This window comes from Nyctereutes procyonoides, unplaced genomic scaffold, assembly GCF_905146905.1.
Source record: "Nyctereutes procyonoides isolate TBG_1078 unplaced genomic scaffold, NYPRO_anot_genome, whole genome shotgun sequence".
Lineage (NCBI taxonomy): Eukaryota > Metazoa > Chordata > Mammalia > Carnivora > Canidae > Nyctereutes > Nyctereutes procyonoides.
The window spans coordinates 46216581-46240076 of record NW_026575140.1 but is presented as its reverse complement, the minus strand read 5'-3'; the positions used below and the strand labels follow the sequence as shown (position 1 = coordinate 46240076).

The 23496-nt window shown below is 36.9% G+C and overlaps 2 protein-coding genes across 4 annotated transcripts in view; one reads left to right on the top strand and one right to left on the bottom strand.

Moving 5' to 3' along the window:
• The window catches only part of IL23R (interleukin 23 receptor), a 60672-nt gene that overhangs the window by 18718 nt on the left and 18458 nt on the right, over positions 1–23496 (bottom strand). Inside the window, exons 5-7 of the mRNA XM_055306253.1 lie at positions 16696–16856; positions 11897–12042; positions 3567–3723 (exon numbers count right to left, since the gene is read on the bottom strand). Coding sequence (XP_055162228.1) covers positions 3567–3723; positions 11897–12042; positions 16696–16856 — 464 coding nt within the window. The remainder of the gene's footprint in view (positions 1–3566; positions 3724–11896; positions 12043–16695; positions 16857–23496) is intronic.
• LOC129497394 (ESX-1 secretion-associated protein EspI-like) overlaps positions 1–23496 on the top strand; it is a 97564-nt gene that overhangs the window by 58494 nt on the left and 15574 nt on the right. The gene's annotated exons all lie outside the window — the stretch shown is intronic.

Here is a 23496-nt window from a genome sequence, read left to right as displayed (position 1 = left end):
AAGTGATACAGAAGAATGCTGGGGTCTGCAGGGGAAGCCATATCTACTGCATGATTTGTTCAGCAGTACTATCTAGGCATAATTTTGAAAACACATTGCTTTGAGATAAATCACTTCAGTGAAACATCCATAAGGATTTTAGAGAGTAAAATAGCAAATTCCTGCATGGAGGGATCATTATTGCCTGAATTGTCTTCATAAATAAATGAAACTTTAATTAGTGGAAAAAATTGGCTGGCCAAAAGCCCCATTATCAAACAAGTTGGTTAACTGAAGTATTATAGAAATTGTATGTTTTAATTTTTTTGATTATGACACAATTCAAACAGTTGTGAGGTTTGATTCTTACTGCCTTTATATTTATAGTGCTATGTCATTTATTTTTTTATGATTGCTTTTATCGACTGTCTTCTCTAAAAGTCAGAGATCTTTGTCTCCTTTGTTAACAGAGATTCTGTGAGTACGTAGCAAGTGACTGGTGCATGGTAGAGGCTATTTGAATATTTCATGTATGACTAAATGAATGGCTGTCTTTTCCTAGATATCTTTTTAAAAAGCAATTAATATTAAATATTTATTAAAAAGCAATTTGGCAACTTGCATAAAGCATTTTAAAATGTGGTTAAGTCTTGATTCAATAAGATCTAAACACATAAGGAGAGTTTATATAAAGAGCTATTTCAAGTTTATTGAAAATGGAAAAAAATGGATAAACCTAGATATTGGTGAAATAGGGAAATGACTCAATGTTTTACAGTACATCCATACACTGTGTGGCCATTAAATAGGTTTTTTAACTCAACAAGATAGACTAAGTAAGAAAATCAGGATATAAAACAATATACACATCACAACATCAATCATTTAAAAAATGACAAAGACAAAATACCTATGATTTTACTTATATGTGGAATATAAAAAAACAAAACAAATGAATAAACAAACGACTTCTCTCTTAAATACAAAGAACTGGTGGTTGCCAGAGGGGAGTTGGGGGGGATGGGTGAAATAGATAAAGGAATTAAGAGGTACAAACTTCCAGCTATAAAATAAATGTCATGGAGATGAAAAGTATAATATAGGGAATATAGTAAATAATATTGTAATAACGTATCATGACAGATAGTAACTACTTATCATGGTGAGCACTGAGTAATGTATAGAATTTTGAATCAGTGCTGTACACTTGAAACTAATATATCACTGTATGTTAATTATAATTTAATAATAAAAATATGTGAATAGGAAAAAAACTAGTGTTAAATTCATTAAAATGTAAACAGCAGTTATTTCCAGGTTGTATACTGCAATAAATTTGCATTGCTTTTACAAACAAAAAAAGATAAATCTTTCTTTCTTTCTTTTTTAAGATTTTATTTATTTACTCATGAGAGACACAGAGAGAGAGAGAGAGAGAGGCAGAGACACAGGCAGAGGGAGAAACAGGCAGAGGGAGGAGCAGGCTCGGTGCAGGGAGCCGGACGTGGGACTCGATCCCGGCGCTCCAGGATCACGCTCTGGACTGAAGGCGGCGCTAAACCGCTAAGCCACCCGGGCTGCCCCCCAAAAAAGATAAATTTTCAAAAAAATTTAATAATAGCGCTTTTCCTACACATAGTCACCGTTTCTCATTTAATGTGTCTCGGAAGAAATTTGTACCAGAAGAAAAATTTCAGGTTCCTCTTAGCTAACATATTGAATTGGATAGATGCGAGTTTTCAGGGATATTAAATTTTAACTAGCATTTTTGCCCATAAGTGATTTATTTTTCCCTGAGGCAACAAAGACTTTACATTTATACACATTGTAGGGTGGCTATGGTTTCTATTTTCTTCTATCTGAGGTTTAAGACGTTTGCCTTTAAAGGAGGACATTTGTGGTTCCTATACTTGTAGAATACTTTAGGAAGCTGCTCCTTCACTTTGAGGTAACTGGTTAAAGAAAGAAATTGATAAAATTGCTAAGAGCTAGTGATGACTAGGAAAACCTATGTTCTTGTTTAGGTGCTATTAGCCACTAGCAATGGGCTATTTAGCAAGTCATGCCTCAGTTTTCTCATTTGTAAAATGATACCAAGTAGACTACCAAATATGGGTTGTGTAATGATAAACAAGCCTTTACATAGTAGTACTCTGCAAGTGGTAAGTAAATATTAGTTATCTACTTGAATCCTCTTGCTAGACGATTCTAAATTTCATTTAAAAATAACTGAGTTATCAACTAAATTCGGTTTGTTTATAAAATGGTATCTAAAGTCCTAAGTATTTTTAGCAGCATGAGCTTAAGAAAGAATATCTTAATTTAAAAACTAACTTTTAAAAAGGAACTGATAGGGGCAACTGGGTGGCTCAGTTGTTTGGTTAAGTGTATGCCTTCGGCTTGGGTCATGATCCCAAGGTCCTGGGATGGAGCCCCGTGGAGCCCCACATCGAGCTCCCGGCTCAGCGGGGAGCCTACTTCTCTCTCTCCTCCTTGCTCGTGCTATTACTCTTTCTCTTTATCTCTCGAATAAATAAAATCTTTTTAAAATTTAATTAAAAGGAACTGAAAGCATTGCAATTAATTCCCTTGGTAACGCATTTCTAAGATTTGGACATTAGGGGGCGCCAAAAGAACTGTTTCGTTAGTCTGCCATTTTCACTCCCTCTGCTTAGGTTGCAACCATCCACATTTATAATATATGCTAAAGTGCTTTAAAACAACAACAACAACAACAACAACACCTCAGTTCCAAGATCCTATATTATAATAAAGATGGTATTAACACTCGTGTAATTATAATTAAGTGCTTCAGCTCTGAAAAGAAAAATTTCAATCTAGGATATAAGCTACCTACAATAGGGAGACATCAGGAGGTTAATGGGAGCTTATTATGAAGTATGCTATTTACAATAGATTCACTTTATTTGCTTACTGTTGAAGTCTATTTAGCCAAGATTTTATTGAATGGCATGTGTAAATGGATGGAAAATTAAACTAATAATCTTAAGAGCAGGGAAATATCTAAAGATAAACAATAGGTCAACTAGATTTTGCTGAGAAGAGAATTAAATAATCCCATGTTTAAGTGTTTTAGCTTTCTGATTGCATACAGTAGGTAATCAATATTTATTGATATGATTTGATTTGTAGCTCTCTTAGAAGAATATATTTTATCAAAATGGCCTAAAGAGCTTAACATAACTCTTAATAATGTGTTTCAAAACCAGGTCTTAGATAATTATATGCCTCACCGTCAGTCCAGATGGTTGTAAGAAAGGCTTACTCCTGAGCACCTCCCACTCCCACTACCTTAGACCCATGGACACAGACCTTCTGGGAGCAGAGACAATGAACATGCATACCAGGTGGTTTTAATTGGCTTTTATGCCCAAGAATGTTTGAGAACCATTACATAAATTGTAGTCAGCCTTAACAAAATCAAAGCAAAATGACAATTTAAATGTAACCACCTGCTCTATGATAGTTTTGTCAATTTTGATACAAGAAGCAAATATATATATATATATAGAAGAGACACAGGTCAAAAGAAAAGCCTCAGAGATTAAATATATAAATATACTCACCTGTTTCAGCTGTTTTATGAAAAAATGGTGAACTCCAGGGCTGCCAGTACCTTTTACCTGTTTCTTGGCATCTCACTTGAAATATATACTTAGTGTTTGGCTCCAAGTAGAATTCTGACTGTTGCTCATATGGAAAATTGGTGTCAAATTCTTTAACCTAAAATGAATGAATAACAATGATGAAACAATACAGTGTGCTTTGAAAACAATTATTCTATTTAGGCACATTAGGCATATGCCTATTATGTTCCAGGCGCTCCTCTAGACCCTGGGAAAACAAAGAATAGGGTACTTTATATAAAACATGACCATAAATAATCAAATACATGTTATTTAACATTAAAAGTGAAATACACATCGCTTTGCGTTTGACAGTACTCTCAGGGTTTTATATCTCAAGGTCCAAAATGTAATATATTCTTTTTTATAATTTTTTTAATTTTTATTTATTTATGATAGGCACACAGTGAGAGAGAGAGAGAGAGAGAGGCAGAGACACAGGCAGAGGGAGAAGCAGGCTCCATGCACCGGGAGCCTGACGTGGGATTCGATCCCGGGTCTCCAGGATCACGCCCTGGGCCAAAGGCAGGCGCTAAACCGCTGCGCCACCCAGGGATCCCCAAAATGTAATATATTCTTAATGTTGGAGTAGCTGATTTTAATGGGATGGAAGAAAAGGGGGACCTGAGAGCAATTGTTTTAATCCAGACTTTCTTCCACTGCACCTCCTCAATCTCTCTCTTGCTCTCTCTGCAGTTGGATATTTAGATCAATAATTTTTCATGAATGATGAAATAATTTCACTTGCTAATGATGACTTCTGGAAAAATTATTCATAAATTAAGCTGTTAAATTGATCCTTATTGCAGACTTTCACCAATTCTACATAGCCTATTATTATATATAGGCTTGTATGAGAGAGAAAATAGAACATTTAAGAATGTAGAGCCATGAAAACCCAATGGAAGATAAGCATGCACACAGCTGATGTCTAAACATACAAATCATTTTCTGGGGCACTATGACTTGCTATAAAACAATGAAAAATGACCCTCTGATAAGCTGGTTAAATGGGAGAGAGAAACCAAGGCAATTACATACCTTCAGTATGTTGTGATAAGTGGATTGACTGAAAAAAAAAGTGAAGTATGATTGAAAATAACTATAAAACATGCCTTGAAATGCACTTGGGCAACAACCAGGAGGAAACAGTTACCAGACACTTAGGAAAAAGAAAGTTAAAACTGTTAAGATTTAAAAAAAGAGAGAAAGCAAAGTATAAAGGCCACTGAGGGATTCTTTTGTGAAAACCCAATCTTAACATAAATCTTTAAAATGTTCAATGTATTGAAAATGTAAGATCCATGAAAATATGTGTTTGGGGGATGTCATGAGCCATCTAAAGTATCATTCAGAGTTTCCATAAGCTGTGTCTCCACCCTTGGCCCTTGGTATTTTCTGCCATGTAAATATGATCGACAGGCATCTGGGGTCTCCTGTGATCCAGGAAAGATTTTACTTGTAGTCAAAATTTGACTTTCAAATGCACGCTGCTTCTATTTGCTTCTCTTGGAAGGCATTTGTTATTCTCTAATATTTCTCTTGCCATTACATTTAAAGATAAGTCCCTTTGAAGAAGAGGAATACACTCAAGCACAGCTAGAATTCTAAAATGGAAGAATTTTACAGAATTGTTATCAGACTTGTCTCTACCATGAGGCAAGCCAGGTGACTGCTTAGGGTCTCATAAGCATATAAGATGATACCTCAAGGTATTTTCAGAGGCTAAAAAAACATTGAGAGGTAATTGAGTACCTATGTGAAGGGTATGATCTCAAGTACAAGAAATATGACTTTTTTTTAATAGTAGTTAATTTCTATTTAAAGCCTCAGTTAAGGAGCACCTGGGTGGCTTAGTGGTTGAGCAACTGCCTTTGGCTCGGGTCGTGATCCCAGGGTCCTGGGATGGAGTCCTGTATCGGGCTCCCCGTGGGGAGCCTGCTTCTCCCTCTGCCTATGTCTCTGCCTGTCTCTGTGTCTCTCATGAATAAATAAATAAAATCTTAAAAAAAAATAAAGCCTCAATTCTGAAAGGAGGTGAGGCATGGGAACTTAATCTCCATCAATCTGAGTTTCCTCTTCTTTTAGAGTAACATTAAATTTCCAGGAGCATCCTTGAGTGGAGGGAAGGAACCTCCCTCCTTGGGTGGAACCAGCCTAGTCAGGGAGTTCTCTAATCCCCACTTCCTCCAACTCCCTACCTGGGGCAAGACCCGGGGTGCAGGGGCCCTTCTTAGGGACCTACCACTGTCTAAACTCTTTCGGTTCCTCTTACTTTTTTTTTTTTTTTTTGCTTTTTGCATTTATTTATTTATTTATTTATTTATTTTTTAAGTTTTTATTTATTTATGATAGTCACACAGTGAGAGAGAGAGAGGCAGAGACATAGGCAGAGGGAGAAGCAGGTTCCATGCACCGGGAGCCTGACGTGGGATTCGATCCCGGGTCTCCAGGATCGCGCCCTGGGCCAAAGGCAGGCGCTAAACCGCTGCGCCACCCAGGGATCCCTATTTATTTATTTTTAAATAATGAATTTATTTTTTATTGGTGTTCAATTTACCAACATACAGAATAACACCCAGTGCTCATCCCGTCAAGTGCCCCCCTCAGTGCCCGTCACCCATTCACCCCCACCCCCCGCCCTCCTCCCTTCCACCACCCCTAGTTCGTTTCCCAGAGTTAGGAGTCTTCATGTTCTGTCTCCCTTTCTGATATTTCCACCCATTTCTTCTCCCTTCCCTTCTATTCCCTTTCACTATTATCTATATTCCCCAAATGAATGAGAACATATAATGTTTGTCCTACTCCGATTGACTTATTTCACTCAGCATAAAACTGTGGAAGGAGCCTCGGTGTCCATCGAAAGATGAATGGATAAAGAAGATGTGGTTTATGTATACAATCGGTTCCTCTTCCTAACTCTCTTCACCCTCCTACTTACCCCTATCTCTGCCCAGTTAATCTTTACCTAGTGTTTGGTGGAGGACAAGTGGGGTGACGATTGAGAAACTCAGTCCTGACTAATCACAGTTCTTCCAAGTCTTCCATCTTATACCAGCATTTACACTTTTGAAATGCAAAGGTCAAGGGTTTGACCCTTTGCTATCTGTGTACTGTGTACTGTACTATTCACACTCTATACTGTGTACCTTTACCTGGAAAAGAATAAATGCTTGGTTTTATGTACTCCATGAACTAAGAATCATTTTTACATTTTTAAATCATTGTATGAGAGTCAAAAGAATACTTTGTGATTCATGGAAATTATGTGAAATTCAAATTTCAGTTTCCAAAATTAAAATTTTACCATGCCCGTTAATTTATACATTGTCTATGGCTCCTTTCACACTACAAATGTAAAGTTGAGGAGTTGGGTCAGAGGCCTGTGGCCTGCAAAGTCTAAAATGTTTACTCTCTGGCCCTTGAATAAAAAGTTTGCCACTTTCCATGCTGATAATATCTTGCAAACATGGTGAATGTTTCTAAAACCCATGGAATTTTCTGTAAGAAGTATCGCAAGCACCAACCCCACAAAGTGACACAGTACAAGAAGGGCAAGGATTCTCTTTACGCCCAGGGAAAGTGGCATTATGACAGGAAGTAGAGTGGCTATAGTGGGCAGATGAAGCCAATTTTTTTGGAAAAGACTTAAAACTTCAAAGAAGATTGTGCTGAGACTTGAATATTTTGAGCCCAACTGCAGATCTAAGAAAATGCTGGCTATCAGATGCAAGCATTTTGAACTGGGAGGAAGGGCCAAGTGATCCAGTTCTGTTTCACACTGTTTTATTATGAAGACAATGAAATCTTGAGGTTATGTCAAAAAAAAAAAAAAAGGTTGCCAGTGCTCTAGCTTAATTAGAGAAATAAATCACCATTAATCTACGTTCTTAAATTTACAGCAAAGACTTCTCTGCTTTATCATCACTACTGTTGGGCACTTATTAAAGGCTAAGGTTTCAGATGTTATCCACATGAGCCACATATTGTAAAAATCAACAGAGATACAAAAAAATGATTACAGAATACCCTGCTTTCCAGGGGCTTATGGTTAAAGGATAGAGACACAGAGGTGTAAACAGGTAAATAGATAAGCGACGTGGTAATACTCCTGAGAGGGGGTAGGCAGAAATGTGCAAGGATTGCTGGTGAAGATTGCTGATGGTGGGGGATCCCTGGGTGGCGCAGCGGTTTGGCACCTGCCTTTGGCCCAGGGCGCGATCCTGGAGACCCGGGATCGAGTCCCACGTCAGGCTCCTGGTGCATGGAGCCTGCTTCTCCCTCTGCCTGTGTCTCTGCCTCTCTCTCTCTCTCTCTCTCTCTCTCTCTCTGTGTGTGTGTGTGACTATCATAAATAAATAAAAATTAAAAAAAATTAAAAAAAAGATTGTTGGTGGTGAAGAAGCTCAGTTTTTAACACTAGTTTGAGGTGCCAAGGAGCTAGCCCATGAAGATAACCAAGTAGATAACTATTTTCCCGATGGTGTCAGCCTTCAGGATTACCTGCAGGACTGGCTGGTTCCCTTCACTGCCTCGAAGTCTAGATAGCTTAGTTAAAGCGGTATGAAAAGCAACATTAATTCAATAATTTTGATTTTTCAGGGGGGGTTTCTCTGCTCTACAAGACTCATTGCATGGCTCTCCTGGAGGTTAAAATGAAGAATAAGGGCAGCCCGGGTGGCTCAGCAGTTTAGTGCCGTCTTCAGCACAGGGCCTGATCCTAGAGACCTGGGATCGAGTCCCATGTCAGGCTCCTTGCATGGAACCTGCCCCTCTCTCTGTCTCTGTGTGTCTCTCATGAATAAATAAATAAAATCTTTAAAAAAAATAAAATGAAGAATAACAACAGCCAGTAATTGCTGAACTTGAGCTCTATTTCAGGCTCTGCACTAACTTCTTACATTGTTTGATCATCCCCACAACAACATGAGGTAGGTGGTTGTCTTATTCCTACTTTAGGCATGGGAATACTGAGATACAGAGAAGATAAGAAACTTGCCCATTACTAGAAAGTGGCAGAACCAGGCTTTAAATTCTAGAGCCTGTACTCTCAGCTCATGGCTTTGCTGCATAGCTGCCTGTCTCTTTGAAGTAAAGAACCTCCCTCAAGAAATATCAATGGAGGCAGAGGTGAGGTAAAAGATCAAATCTGTAGTTCTTTATAGCTTCTCCTCTTCTTGCCTCTATATTCCTGTCTCCCTACAAGGAGGCAAAGACAACACTTTATGGATGGTCCAGATGAAACTGATAAGGTAACAAATGTTAAAAAAATCAAAGTTTCATTCTGAATCTTACTAACTGGACTTGGGTCATCTGGATAGAAATGGGAATTCATGCTTTTCTGTGTGAATGGCTGTATTTAGAGGAAGCATGGTGGAAGGGATAGGACACAGATTTTGGATTGAAACCTGTTCTTTAATTTCTCAAATATTCTATGGGTGCCCAAAGTGATATAGAGTCTGTGAAAGGCATTTAGTTACTAACAGTGTAAGTTTGAAAAACCCAGCTTGAGGTCTTTTGATCTCTATGTCCTCATTTCTGTAACAGAGCTGATACTTACCTATCCCAAAGGATTGTTATGAACGTTAGATAACATACTCTTTCAGCAACTTCATTTGCCTGCTTCTGAATTACCAAGTCTCACAATGGCATAATAGCACCAGCAGGGGGAGCAGAAAACAAGAGTTTCAACCAGAAAACGGTTTCTGAAAACCTATTCAGAGATACTGATATTATAATTACCTTCTATTTTCTAAACATTCTCATAACCTATAATCTCCTCCTAATGATGCCAATAAGGGAGTTCTGTATTATCAATATCATTCTACGATCATGACTCTAACCAAAAGGCCCCAGGTGTCCTATTAGAATAAAATCCTATTGACTCAATATCTAAGACTTGAAAGATTTCAGTTGGGTTATTATCCAATTTACCTAATTTCCACATTTGCAAGAGGGGTGACTGTGGAGTTGTGTTTTGTTTGTATCCTGCTTGTCCCAGGTTTTAAGCATAGAGCTGCTGGCCACACAGATGCCATAACTATTTAGTCAGTGAGTCCAGCAGGTAATTGGCCAAATGATGTGGAACATGGGCTCACATCTAAATGTAATCTTTTTTTTTAATTTTATAAATTAATTTTATTGGTGTTCAATTTACCAACATACAGAATAACACCCAGTGCTCATCCCGTCAAGTGTACCCCTCAGTGCCCGTCACCCATTCACCCCCACCCCCCGCCCTCCTCCCCCTCCACCACCCCTAGTTCATTTCCCAGAGTTAGAAGTCTTTATGTTCTGTCTCCCTTTCTGATATTTCTCACACATTTCTTCTCCCTTCCCTTATATTCCCTTTCACTATTATTCATATTCCCCAAATGAATGAGAACATACACTGTTTGTCCTTCTCCGGTTACTGTGGCCAAGTTCAAAAAGGGTGTTGCCTGAGTTCTCCTCTGGGATTTTGATGGAATCTTGTCTCACATTTAGATCTTTCATCTATTTTGAGTTTATCTTTGTGTATGGTGCAAGAGAGTGGTCCAGTTTCATTCTTCTGCATGTGGATGTCCAATTTTCCCAGCACCATTCTTCAGAGACTTAGAACAAATTATTTTAAGATTTGTGTGGAATCAGAAAAGACCCCAAACAGCCAGGGGAATTTTAAAAAAGAAAACCATATCTGGGGGCATCACAATGCCAGATTTCAGGTTGTACTACAAAGTTGTGTTCATCAAGACAGTGTGGTACTGGCACAAAAACAGACACATAGATCAATGGAACAGAATAGAGAACCCAGAAGTGGACCCTGAACTTTATGGTCAACTAATATTCGATAAAGGAGGAAAGACGATCCACTGGAAGAAAGACTGTCTCATCTAAATGTAATCTAAACCGTAAAGTTCATATCACATTTCTGATTTAAATGAACAGGGGTAAATAAGCAAGTTAATGTCAGGAATTTATTTTTAGAATACATTTTTAAAGTATGTCATAAAATCAGTATAGTTTTATCCTCATCTTCTTGATACTCTTTAAACACATTGCTCTGCAGCAAAATTGACATTCAGGATGATGAAGGAGTAGAAAGCTTTGGAGCACACTAACCATCAAAGATTAGTGTTAAATACATATCATTGTATTTAACTCTCTGAAAACAGATGTTATTCACGATACATAACTCTTAATTAAGCAAAGCCAGAAAATCCACTCCTTGATTAGTTTGACTAAATGGCAGTTTATTGTACTTGAAAATAATAAAATGACATTTCTTTTCAAATACACCAAAAACTGGAACTTTTTCTCCAGTGAGACTAGTATCCTTCCACAATTCAAATCAGTTTTTATTATAATGTTCACAGGTGCTATGACATGATGTGATTTCATTAATGAACCTTCTACCTATGCCTCTCCATATCAGATAGTAACTTATCATTGATATTTAAAGATGGTTAGTTTGTCTAGACATTCACTTTTTACCTTAGCCTCATAAGACTGAGGTCTATATTAGTAACAAATCTTATATTTTGACTTGCGTTTTTAATTTAAAAAGAGACTCATAATACTGAAGTTCTTCTTTTTGAAGTTTTTACCCTAGATGCCTTTAAATTTCAGCATAGAATCCTCACATTTTATATATCATCACTGATGTAAATTTCACCCTAGGAGGTACTGAATTACAAGGACGCAAATAGTTGGGTCCCTCTTAGTTGGACATTTGTCTGCTTAGCAACTTACAAAAGGTAAGAAGACATTTTCAGGAAATATCTCTCTTTCGGGAAGCATATGATAATGATGATTAAAACTAGTCATTTAGGGCATCTGGGTGACTCAGTCAGTTAAGCCTTGACTCTTCACTTTGGCTTAGGTTATGATCTCAGGGTTGTGGGATCGAGCCCTGTGTCCGGCTTGCACTCAGGGCAAGAGGCTACTTGAGATTCTCTCTCCTTCTGCCCCTCCCCCAGTTGCATGCGTGTATGCACTCACTCTCACTCTCTCAAATAAACAAACAAATAAATAAAATCTTAAAAAAAAACACACAGAGTGGTATAAGGAGTACTTGGCTGGTTGTTGGTAGAGCATACAACTCTTGATCTCGGGGCCTTGAGTTGGAGCCCCAACGTTGGGCATAGAGATTACATAAACCCAACAAGCTAGAGTGGTTTGAGTATCAGACAAATAGATAAAAACATGTAAAATAGATCATCATGAATCCACTGTGGGTTGGCTTTTATTCCATTCACTTACATGCTAAAGAATAGTGAAAGTTAGCTTACCTTCCATGTTTGGTTTGTTGTAGTCTTATATCTCATTTCACAGGAAACCTTTTCAATTGTTGTTTGACTATTCCAGTGGATTATGGTCTTGGGGACTGTAGTATTTATATCCTCAGCCCTGGAGATGATAGCTGCAGAAGGTATCACTAGAAAAATAAATAAGTTAAAAATCAGCAGTTTAAAACTTGCCTTGAGAGAAATCAATATATTTTCATCAATATATAGACATGTTAAAACTCAAAATACTAAAAAACAATTTCATGATCCAATTAACAATTAAAATGATTTTTTTCTTACATTCTAAGCTATTATATAGGAGAAAACTGCTGCTAAGTGAAATTCTATTCAACCTATTTTCCATTTCTTTTAAATGAGATTCTTAGAGTCTACCTTTCCCCTACCTCCTATTCCCTTATAATCCTAGCTAATGAAATTCCAAAGCCTGGCCTAATTAACAAAAGAGAGTGAAAAAGAGACAAAGGAAATGTCTCTTCCTGCATTTGTTTAGGGGAAAATGATGCTTTGCATTCTAAATTTAGTTCAGGGAGTCTGATTTGATAAAATATTAAATTGAGACATTTCACAATAATATTTTTATTCTCTTATATCATAGGGAAACATGAATAATTAAATCTATTGCTAACTTATTTTGTTATCTATTAAAATAATTGCAAGTATGATTGAACAAAGCAAGTAAGCAAGTCTCACAAGACTCTAAGACTTTACAAATTATTGCCATGCTCTGTGATAATAATTTTCAAAAGGAAACTGAAATTCTGATAGGTTATCTTACTATTGGTTTTGTTATACTAGGAATAATGATATAACTGGGATCCCTGTATTTCTAAATTGTATTAATTCTTGTATGTTTGTTCTGTCTGAACAGAATAAAATCATTGGCACTTCCCATTTCTCCTATGTGCATGACAGAACAATGAAAGCCTATGACTTTGGGGATGCCTGGGTGGCTCAGCGCCTGCCTTGGGCCCAGGGTGTGGTCCTGGAGTCCCAGGATCAAGTCCTATATTGGGCTTCCTACATGGAGCCTGTTTCTCTCTCTGCCTGTGTCTCTGCCTCTCTTTCTCTGTGACTCTCATGAATAAATAAGTAGAATCTTAAAAAAAGAAAGCCTATGACTTTGTGAGACATATTATTTAACAAAGAACTAAGGAGCCTATGTATGTGTTTTTAAGGACTATTATTATAGCTTAATATTCTCTATGAATTAGTTTCCTTTTCATTTATTCTAGGTGGCTAAGTATTCTTTAGGAATATGATTGTTTTACTATTAATGATTTATTATCTAAATTATATGCCCAGGTATATGATTTATAGAGAAATACAAAAATTAAAAACTTGCTATTTAGTAGTACAGTCCTATAATAGAATCATTGGGCTAAAGATAACATCAGAAGAAGTAGTAGCAAAATCAGTTTAATTGAAGAGCTTACTGTACTGAACTTTTATCATCTGGATGTCACAGTTGATTTCCTTTGCTAGTGTAAGCTTCTTGTAATAAGGATCAATATTGCAGATTTCTATAGTCAGAGAAGTGTTTCCCAGGGCTCTGAGACCACTTGGGACCATTTAAGCACCCTCAGGCTAAATTACCCACCCACTCTTCACTCTCATCTCAGAGTCCAGCCTGCCATTGGTAGAGTAGCACAAGCGTTCCTGAGAAAGAAATATTCTGGGGCAGAAACAAAAGTCTGTTTAGGCCTATGAGAAATATAGATGGAACAGTAAGTCAGATTTAAGATAGAGTCTTAGCACAGGGCAGGTCAATGCAGCAGAGAGCTGAGCCTTTACGTTTGTATGACCTCATATGATTTCAAATAAACATGTTATATAATAAATACCTGACTATGTACTTTGTTAAATGACTCAAATGTTAAATGTTTGCTCTCATTGCTTAGGTTTCAAATGTTCCCATCATATCTTAGGTTTTTAAAAAGCTGTCATATCATCATGGAGGCCATGTGTTTAGTTTTCACTTGTACTGAAATGAAGAACCAGATCTGTTGTCATTTGGTATCTTTCCAACAACATATTTTTCCCTATGTGAGAATTAACATTCAAAATGCAGCTGGAAAGCACTGCACTTTCTGCACTGGCATTTATTTCTTCACAGGAGAAGCTGAAGCATCCATCTCACAGCCACTTGGGCACAGTATTACTGTACTATTAACTCAGGCTTGCCTTTCAGCATAGCCTCCCTAACTTAATTAAAGCCCAATCCTGTAGTTGTTCTCAGGAGGGTCCTCTGTTCTCAGTTTCATAGAACAGTTCATTTATCTAACTTGCAATATCTCATTCTTAAAGTGTCATAAATGAGTGTAACTCATCCGTTAATTATCTGGTGCTTTATTGGATGGAGCCTCCTACATAGTCAACCTGTGTTTTTCTACCTGAGTTTCTAAGAATCTGTTTTGAGATTTAAAAAAGAAAGGAAAAGAAAAGAAATAAAATAAAATAAAATAAAATGGGTGCCTGGATGGCTCAGTCCATTAAGTGTCTGCCTTTGGCTTAGGTCATGATCCCAGAGTCCTGGGATCAAGCCCTGCATCCCCTCCCTGCTCAGCGGGGAGTCTGCTTCTCCCTCTGCCCTTCCCTGCCCCCCTGCTCATGCTTTCTCTCTCTCTCTTTCTCTCATAAATAAATAAATAAATAAATAAATAAATAAATAAATAAATAAAATATTTTTAAAAGAGAGAGAGAAGGAAAGAAAGAAATGAAGGAAAAGAAAAGAAGAGAAAAAGGAAAAGAAAAAAAAGGACATGAAATAACAACTCCAAACACGAGGTTCTGTGCTTCACAGTGTGAGAAGTCAGATCTGGTGGTGATGGCCAGATGAGATTTTTCCCTTTGTGGGAGGTGGGATGGTGATTAACCTTTGCAAGTTAGCAGGCCTGGAATAAAATCTAGCTCTCCTCCTTACTAGCTGTGTGACCTTGAGCAAATTATTTCTCTTTCTTCTTTATCTGTAAAATGGGCACAGTAGTACCATGTATGATTGTTTCCAGAATTAAGTGTGATTTGCATGTTAATTGTCTGGAACACTGTAGGCATTTGATAAATGGTGATGATAGTAAGATCATAAGATCACAAAGATAATAATAGCAGTAATACTACTAATAATTTAGTTCTAAAAATGATATTGCCAAAATGATACAGGTAGACTTTAAACATCGTTAATCCACTGAGAGAAAACTGTTATAAGAAAAAGGCATTTTATGACATCCTACCTCAAACTGTAAATTTACAAAAACACATGTAACATGGTCAAGAGAACTATAACTCCAAAAATATATAACACAGTGAAATGCATCACCAGAGTCAGCAGTGTTTGTTTTCAAATCACATATTCAGAGCATAAGGACAGAATTTTTGGATCAATCCAGTTAGTTGGAATAGTTGAGTTTAGTTGAAACAAAAGTTGAGAACTGAGATATTAGTTCCAATAAAAGACCCCAGTTGTCCCCAAAGGAAATCCATGTTCAACTTCAAGAGAAGGTGTCACATCACCTTCCGATGAAGCCCCTACATCATTAATCAGCAGGGAAGTTATCAGACACATAGCAACATACTTTTAAATAAAGACGGAAGATAGAAGTTGATATTGGAATTAGAGCTCCCTAGCTCCCCAATCTCAAATTTTTTAATGCCACCTAGTTTTGGCTCCTTTAAGTAGAAATTATAATCTCTTCTACAAAGTAGGTTTGTCATGGTCATGTAAAAGCAGTTAGCACTGAAGAAAGTGCTCCATAACTGTGAGCTTACTGAAATCATCCTTAATAATAAAAACAGAAATAATTGTCACTATGATATCCAAATAGAGGATAATTCACTTGGTGCTCTTTGGATAAACTTTGGTTTTAGGACTGAGATGTAGCTGCTGTCAAAGGCTCAGGGGCAATTACCTTTTGGAATTTATCTTAAGGAAAATTTTATCTTATCTTAAGGGGCACCTGGGTGGCTCAGTTGGTTGAGCATTTGCCTTTGGCTCTCCCTACCCCATACTCCTGTACATACTCTCTCTCAAATAAATAAATAAAATCTTAAAAAAAAAAAAGGAAAAAGAAGACAACTACTATGAAAAAATTTATCCAAAAGGTTGTTTATGGCAGTATAGTTTATGTTGGTAAAAATTTGAAAACAGCCTAAATCCCCAACAATAAGGGACTAATTAAAGATATTCATTAAAAATAATATTGTAGATTAAATCAATAGTAATATTTATTCTATATTATAAGTTTTAGAAGGCAAGGTCTAAAATATCTGAAGCATAAAATGTTAACATTTGTGAAACCTGGCTGGTAAAAATAGAGATGTCTACATAATTCAGCATTTTTTATGTTTTTTTTGTTAAATTAAAAAAAACACATAACTTCCAAAATAGTATATACGTAGAATTCTTTAGTATGCTCTACTTCTCACAATGTAAGACTCATCACAGCTTATTATAATCTTTCTTTAATTCCATTTTCCCTGGTAATTTTCCCTGGATATTTAGGGCACCAGATACCTTGCTTATCTTACTCTCCTTATGCTTGAACATAAGAAGGTCTCAAAAAATATGTATAAAACCAGATGCACCCATGTAGAAATAAGACTGGAAGGATATACAAAAAAGTGGTAGCAGTACTTATCTTTGAGTTGTCTCAGGCTGGTCAATTATAGGTAACTCTTGTTTTCTGTGTCATGACCTACAGGAACTTCAGGGGAACTCAGATCTTCATTTGACTAGGTCAGCACAAATTAGCTGTTTAGTTGTAAAGATACTATTTCTCATCCTTTACCTATATCATCCAGATTAATTTGCAGTTGTTTTGACTTCTCCATGCCCAATGCATTTGCAGCTTGAACCCAAACCAAATATTTCTTGCCACCTTGCAATGAATCAGTGGAGATGTTAATATAACTTGAAGAAAGATATTGTTGCTCTTCTTCTTTCTCTAAACTTAAAAAAAAAGATTATGATGACTAGTTATGTTTGGTTTGAATTGGTTCTTCCTCAATTTTTTGATGCTACTTTTCTAGCCTGCTTTTGAATACAAAATTGGTCATTTGAAAATTTTTTAAAAATAAATTCAAGACTCTTCAGGGCCAGATTATGACTTTCATGGGCCTTAAGCCCCTTTCCCTTCATGGACTTATTCTTCTGTCAAGAGAAAAATAGTATCTATGTGTGTGGGTGTGTGTATGTTTATATAGATACATACATATTCATATAGATTATGTTTTACAACTGTTGATATAAGAGTAAATATATTATTACATATTAAAACATTTTTTGGCCTAATGGTTTATTTTTTATGTATAATACAATTTTTAATGAATATGATCATTTATATTAGTATATATCAGAAGTCTCAAATACAAAAACAATTGCATTCATGTAGTTAAAATTCTATCTGTAGCTCCCTCCTTTGTACACGTTCTTTAAATGCAGTTTCCTTTCTGCCTTTTAACTTTTAGAATACTTCATTTTTTTCTTTTTCTATTTTTATTTACTTGTTTATTTACTTAATTTTTTAAGAACAGAAATGCAGACATTTTATTTTTTCCCCCAGCTCCCCCACCCACCTCCCCTCCAGCAACCCTTAGTTTGTTTCCTACGATTAAGTACCTCTTAGGGTTTGTCTCCCTCTCTCTCTGATTTAGTCCTGTTTTATTTTTTCCTTTCTTTCCCTATGATCCTCTGTTTTATTTCTTAAATTCCACGTATGAGTGAGATCATATAATTGTCTTTCTCTGACTGACTTATTTCACTTAGCATAATATCCTCTGGTTCCATCCATGTCATTATGAATGGCAAGATTTCTTTCTTTCTTTTTCTTTCTTTCTTTCTTTCTTTCTTTCTTTCTTTCTTTCTTTCTTTCTTTCTTTTTTTATGGCTGAATAGTAGTCTATCTAATAGTTTATTTTTTCTTTTGATTTAAAATGAAATTAAACATTTTCATGGACTCCTGAAAGTATCATGGGCCCTGGGCACTATGCGCACTATGCTTACTGGATAAGTCAGCTCTAGACAGAGCTTGAAATAAATGAGTACCTTCTGGGAAAGAGCATTGTATAGCAGCTTGGTACAAGAGCTTTGAGTCAGATATTTCTACCAGATATAGTGAGGGGTAAGGATGGCATGAACCATCAGGATAGAATGAGAGATCTGGATGCGAAGAAAAAGACCAACCTTCCAGAAAAAAAAAAAAAAAAACTAACAACAACAAAAAAAACCCACCCAGCATGTTCTAAAACAAATGGTGAGCCACTTTCATGAAACTTCAGCAAGTTCATACTCTGGAGCATGAACGTGCAAGAAGTAACTTAAAGTAAAGCAGACAAAATCATTAAGACTTTCTGTGGACTTTGAAAACAGAACTCACTGCATCTGGTGGCCAATTAGGTAAGGGGAACGGAAATAATTTACTGCCAAAGAAGCTGGAGAAGATAGAGGGGAGAGGCACACTTTGAAGTGCAGATAGAGCTATTAAATCATCACTTCAAATTATGTTTATCTAAGTTTTTATAGTTGAATGAGTGAGGATTGCTCATCAGCCAATTTAACTTTGTGAAATTTCAAATGTTATTTTTTAAGGCTAAAATTTTAAATCTTATGAATTTCCAATTTCCACTGGCTTTGGTCAGCAAGTTTGAGCCTCTCTATTATGTTTGGTAAAAATTTCTGGGGTGCCTGGCTGGCTCAGTCGGTAGAGCATGTGACTCTTGATCTGGGGTTCCTGAGTTGGAGTCCCATGTTGGGTGGAGAGATTACTTAATCAATTAATTAATCAATCTTAAACAATTCTACTCCACAATATTTTTTGGGGAGATTGGAGGTAGTGGTGAGGAGGAATACTGGGAAATGTCCCCCCCCCTTTTCTGATTTCTGTGAGGAGAAACTGTCCTCAAAACTCCCCCATTCTGGGCAGCCTGGGTGGCTTAGCGGTTTAGCGCTGCCTTCAGCCAAGTGTCGGATCCTGGAGTCCCGGGATCGAGTCCCACATCTGGCTCCCTTGCATGGAGCCTGCTTCTCCCTCTGCCTGTGTCTCTGCCTCTCTCTGTCTCTCTCTCTCTGTCTCTCATGAATAAATAAATAAAATCTTAAAAAAAAAACACAAAAAACAAAAACCTCCCCCATTCTGTCTTCCCCGCCCTTCTTCAAGTCTCTTGAAGGTGGGACTGATTCTACTTACTAAGAACTGGACTGTGCACCTCTGTCCCTTTCTCTCTCCCAGTTTCCCTTGGGGAATCAGAAGACCAGAGAAATGATATTGTTTGGTCTTCTCCAATAAGATGTAAGATTTAAGGAGTTGTCCCCTAGGTGGGGATGTGCAGCTGTCTATACTGGATGTGATTGAGGGCAAGGGCAGTAAATCTGTTTATTCTGGGAAGAGCAGTATTAAAATGTTTACTCTTGCCACATAACAAAGCCATGGTCTCCATTAACAAGCTTCATCAGTAATATTATAAAATATTTTAAATGTTTAATTATTTAAATAAATATTTTAAAATATTTAAACATAGCTATTTTATATATTTTTAAAAATATTTTATTTATTTATTCTTGAGAGACACAGAGAGGCAGAGTCACAGGCAGGGGGGGAAGAGAAGCAGGCTTCATGCAAGGAGCCTAATGGCGGGATTCGATCCTGGGACTCCAGGATCACATCCTGAGCCGAAGGGAGATGCTCAACCACTAAGCCACCCAGGCATCCTGCTATTTTATATTTCTATTTTCACCTGCTGGCTTTTTGATTTCTCTTAGTTGGTTTAGAACTCTGCAGAGATAAATACTGAGCCACCTCAGATTCTTACATCCCACTATCTCTACTCTGATCTATTAATAACATGAAAGTGGTTTTCACTAGACTTCACTAAGTTTACATTTCTTGATCCCTTTGAACTACCAACTCTTTTTATTTCCTTTTCTTAAGCTTCTCAGTCAGATTTTCTACATCCTTGGTAACTACATCCAAATTACCATTTCCATTTGTTCTTTAAGCTTTTTATTGTGATTTCTGTCTTTACTTTTCCCATGAATCTACTCTTCTAAAATGGCATCCTTTCCAAGGTGAAGTCCTCTGAATCCTCTTTGTAGCATCTGTTCCTCCTAATAACTTACAAGTCTTACTTCCTTTGCTACCCAGACCCTGTCTTCTGAGTGGGAAGACATCTTTTTCTCACACCTGCTTAGTGACACCTTTTCTCCTCCTGCCCTCCACTTGGATTGCCCTCCCTACTCCTCTAACCCCACCACAGTGATGGTCAGCTCTTGGTGCTTGCCTTTTCCCTCAGCTTGCTCACATTCCTCGCTTCAATCACCATTCCACATGTACAGCTACTGACTATCTGAATTCTCACTGGGAGCTGCATTTGGATATCTGCCGGAGACAAAACTGTAGCATATTTACAACTGAATTGTCTTCCCATGTGCATCGGCACTTCTTGCCAGTTTCTCCATTGTTGTCAACAGCATGCTGCCTTTCTGATGTCCTCTCTTTGCCATTTTTAACAATTTTTTCTCTATCATTTAAGAACCAACCAAAGAAGGCAGAAACATTTAACTATTATTTTTTTATTTTATCTTTTGTTCCTATAGCTGTGGACATGGTCGAGGCCTTATCTCTATGTTATCTGTTTGGTATATTACTTGTAAATTTCTACATTAATTGTAGTGCATTGTGGAAACTAATAATATAGATCTGCTAATTTGGAGAGAAATAAGCTCAGAATTTGAACAAAGGTGAAAAACAAATACCTTACAATCTTATATTTAACAAACAGAAATGCTTCACAAATTTGGGTGTCATCTTTGACTAGGGGTCATATTCATTCTCTCTGCACTGTTCCATTTATAGTATTTGTGCTATACTATACTTGTATACTATACTTGTATACTTGTGCTATACTATACTTGTATACTATGCTTGTATACTTGTATACAAGCACCGCTTGGTTTCTTTATCTAATACTATCAATTTTTTTTCTGTCCTGGGGGGAATGACTTGATAGAATTTGTGGGAAAGGAAGAGTTTAACGATCATGATCATTTCATCTCTACAGCTGTATTTCAAGTCCTGTTACTACTATGCATCTCTTCAGCAACTCCCCAAATTTCTCCAGCCTCACAATACCCCAGCTAGGATTATAACTTGCCAGCCATTACAATCTATTAGAATCCAGAGTGGCATGCTTCCTGAGACAAAGAACTCCAGGGAGGAAAAGAGGAACCAGCCTCATTCTACCAAGCAATAAATGCATTTTTAAATCAAAATACTACAGAAATTAAATATCTGTATTTTAAACTTATTGCCACAACCAGAGCAGGTAATCTCACCAGGCAACCAAGGAATCTCTCAAAGGCTGACAGAGATACATGGGTAAGGGTGAGAGGTCTACATGGCATGCAGGTGGTAGCAATTACTTTAGTTCAGCTCAGGTTTTTAACCTTCAGTGCATATTTTCCAGTGCTGCCTCTCCTCTCAGCACCAGGCAGATCACTATGAACACCATGAGAGGATAAGGACATGTCATACTGATGAAAAGCAGAAATTTTAGAAAAAACCTGGATTCAAATTCCAGCTCTGCCCCTTGATGAAATGTGGGAGTTGGAGCCAGTTACTTAACCTCTATGTACTTCAGTTTACTCATCTGTACAACAGAAAGAATAGCATCATTGTGATCATGAGTAATTAAGATAAGTGAATAAATAGGATTAGGAAGCATGGAACAGGTGGCTTCATAGGCAAAAAAGGGCTTATTAAAACACACAATTATTATTATGAATTAAAAGGTATTTATGACATGACTTTTACACATTCTAAAGATTACAATTGAAACCTTAAAGGGACATCTGGGTGGCTCAGTGGTTGAGCATCTACCTTCAGCTCAGTGCATGATCCCAGAGTCCTGACATCGAGTCCCACATCAGACTCCTCCTCATGGGGAGCCTGCTTCTCCCTCTACCTATGTCTCTGCCTCTTGCTCTGTCTCATGAGTAAATAAATAAAATCCTTAAAAAAAGAGAGAGAGAGAATCCTTAAAAATTGTTATATTTCAACAAGCAAAATTTCTTTTATATCACATATATCTGGAATCAAATCATTCCATTAAATTCAGGTGTTTACATAGTTCCCTTATATTTCTTTTGAAATAAGACAGAATGTAAATAAGTTACAAAGAATGTGTTTTAAGTTATGCTAACCTCATGCTCAATAAGAATTCAAATGTGAAAATAAGAGAATGGCAAATATGGGTAAGTAGTAAGTAGGGCATCTCTGAGAATTTTCCAGTTAGAGAAAACCACATGCATGTCCTTAATTGGTTTGTGGCTTATTCTTTTACCACATTCATTGAGACCACAGTCAAAATGGAAATATATTCTTAAATCAACATTAACCATAGTTATTAGGTAATTTAATTATGCTTTTAAAGTCTACCTTCATAGTAGCACCTAGATCACAAACCCTTTTAGATGAAGAACCAGTAATAATGAATGAATGACTATAACTTTGGGACTATTTTTATATAAAACTGTATATTACAAAGTTTTCAAATTTCTTATTTCTATTTCTGGTTTTGGTGTGCTCATAATACATAACGGATGTTTGCTGAAGGGAGTCAGCATGATTTATATGCCTCTGAAGTTACCCATGCACCTCACACTACTTATATTTATTTTTTTTAAAGATTTTATTTATTCATGAGAGACACAGAGAGAAAGGCAGAAACATAGGCAGAGGCAGAAGCAGGCTCCCTGCAGGGAGTTCAATGTGAGACTCAATTCCAGAACCCCGCTGAGCCACCCAGGCATCCCACACTAGTTATATTTAATAGATTTTCAGTAAACACTGCCAATTTATAGTGATAATGGTGAATAGTGTTTTCCATTTACTTAGCCACTCATTCAACAAATATTTATTTAACATCCACTATGTTCCAAGCACTGCTACTTAAGACATTGCGGCTACAACAATGGACAAAGCAGATAAAGTCCCAACCTTCATGGAGCACACGTTCTGGTGGAAGCAAATAAATATATAATATGTCCTATGGTGATAACTGTTTAGAAGAAAAATAAAGCAAAAAGGGGTTGTTAGGAAGTGCTAGAGGTACGAGTGGGATTTTTTTTTTTTTTTTTTTTTTTTTTAAGGAAGATGAAGATGAGGAAAGCCTAAGAAGGTGACTTTTCTCCTCTCTGGGGAAAAAGCATTCTAGAGGTATGCAAAGACTCTGAAGCAGAATCTTGCTTGTCCTGTTCAAAGAACAACAAGGAGATCAGTGATGATTGGTATAGGTGAGGCAGATAGAAAGAGATTGAAGATGAGATCAGAGAGTCTGAAGGAGGGAGAGATTTAGAAGACACTATAAGGTCACATAGAGCCATTGAAGGATTCTGACTTTGATCTGTGAGTGAAATGACAGGTTTTGAGCAAAAGAGTGACATGATCAAGGTGCATGTGAAAAGGATTACTCTGGCTACTTGTGAGCAACTGTAGGAGGGCAAAAATGGAAGCTAGATCACCAGTTAGGAAGTTCTTATACTAACCAGAGGAAAGATGATATGGCTTGACCCAGCATTCCAAAGTGGGTAGTGA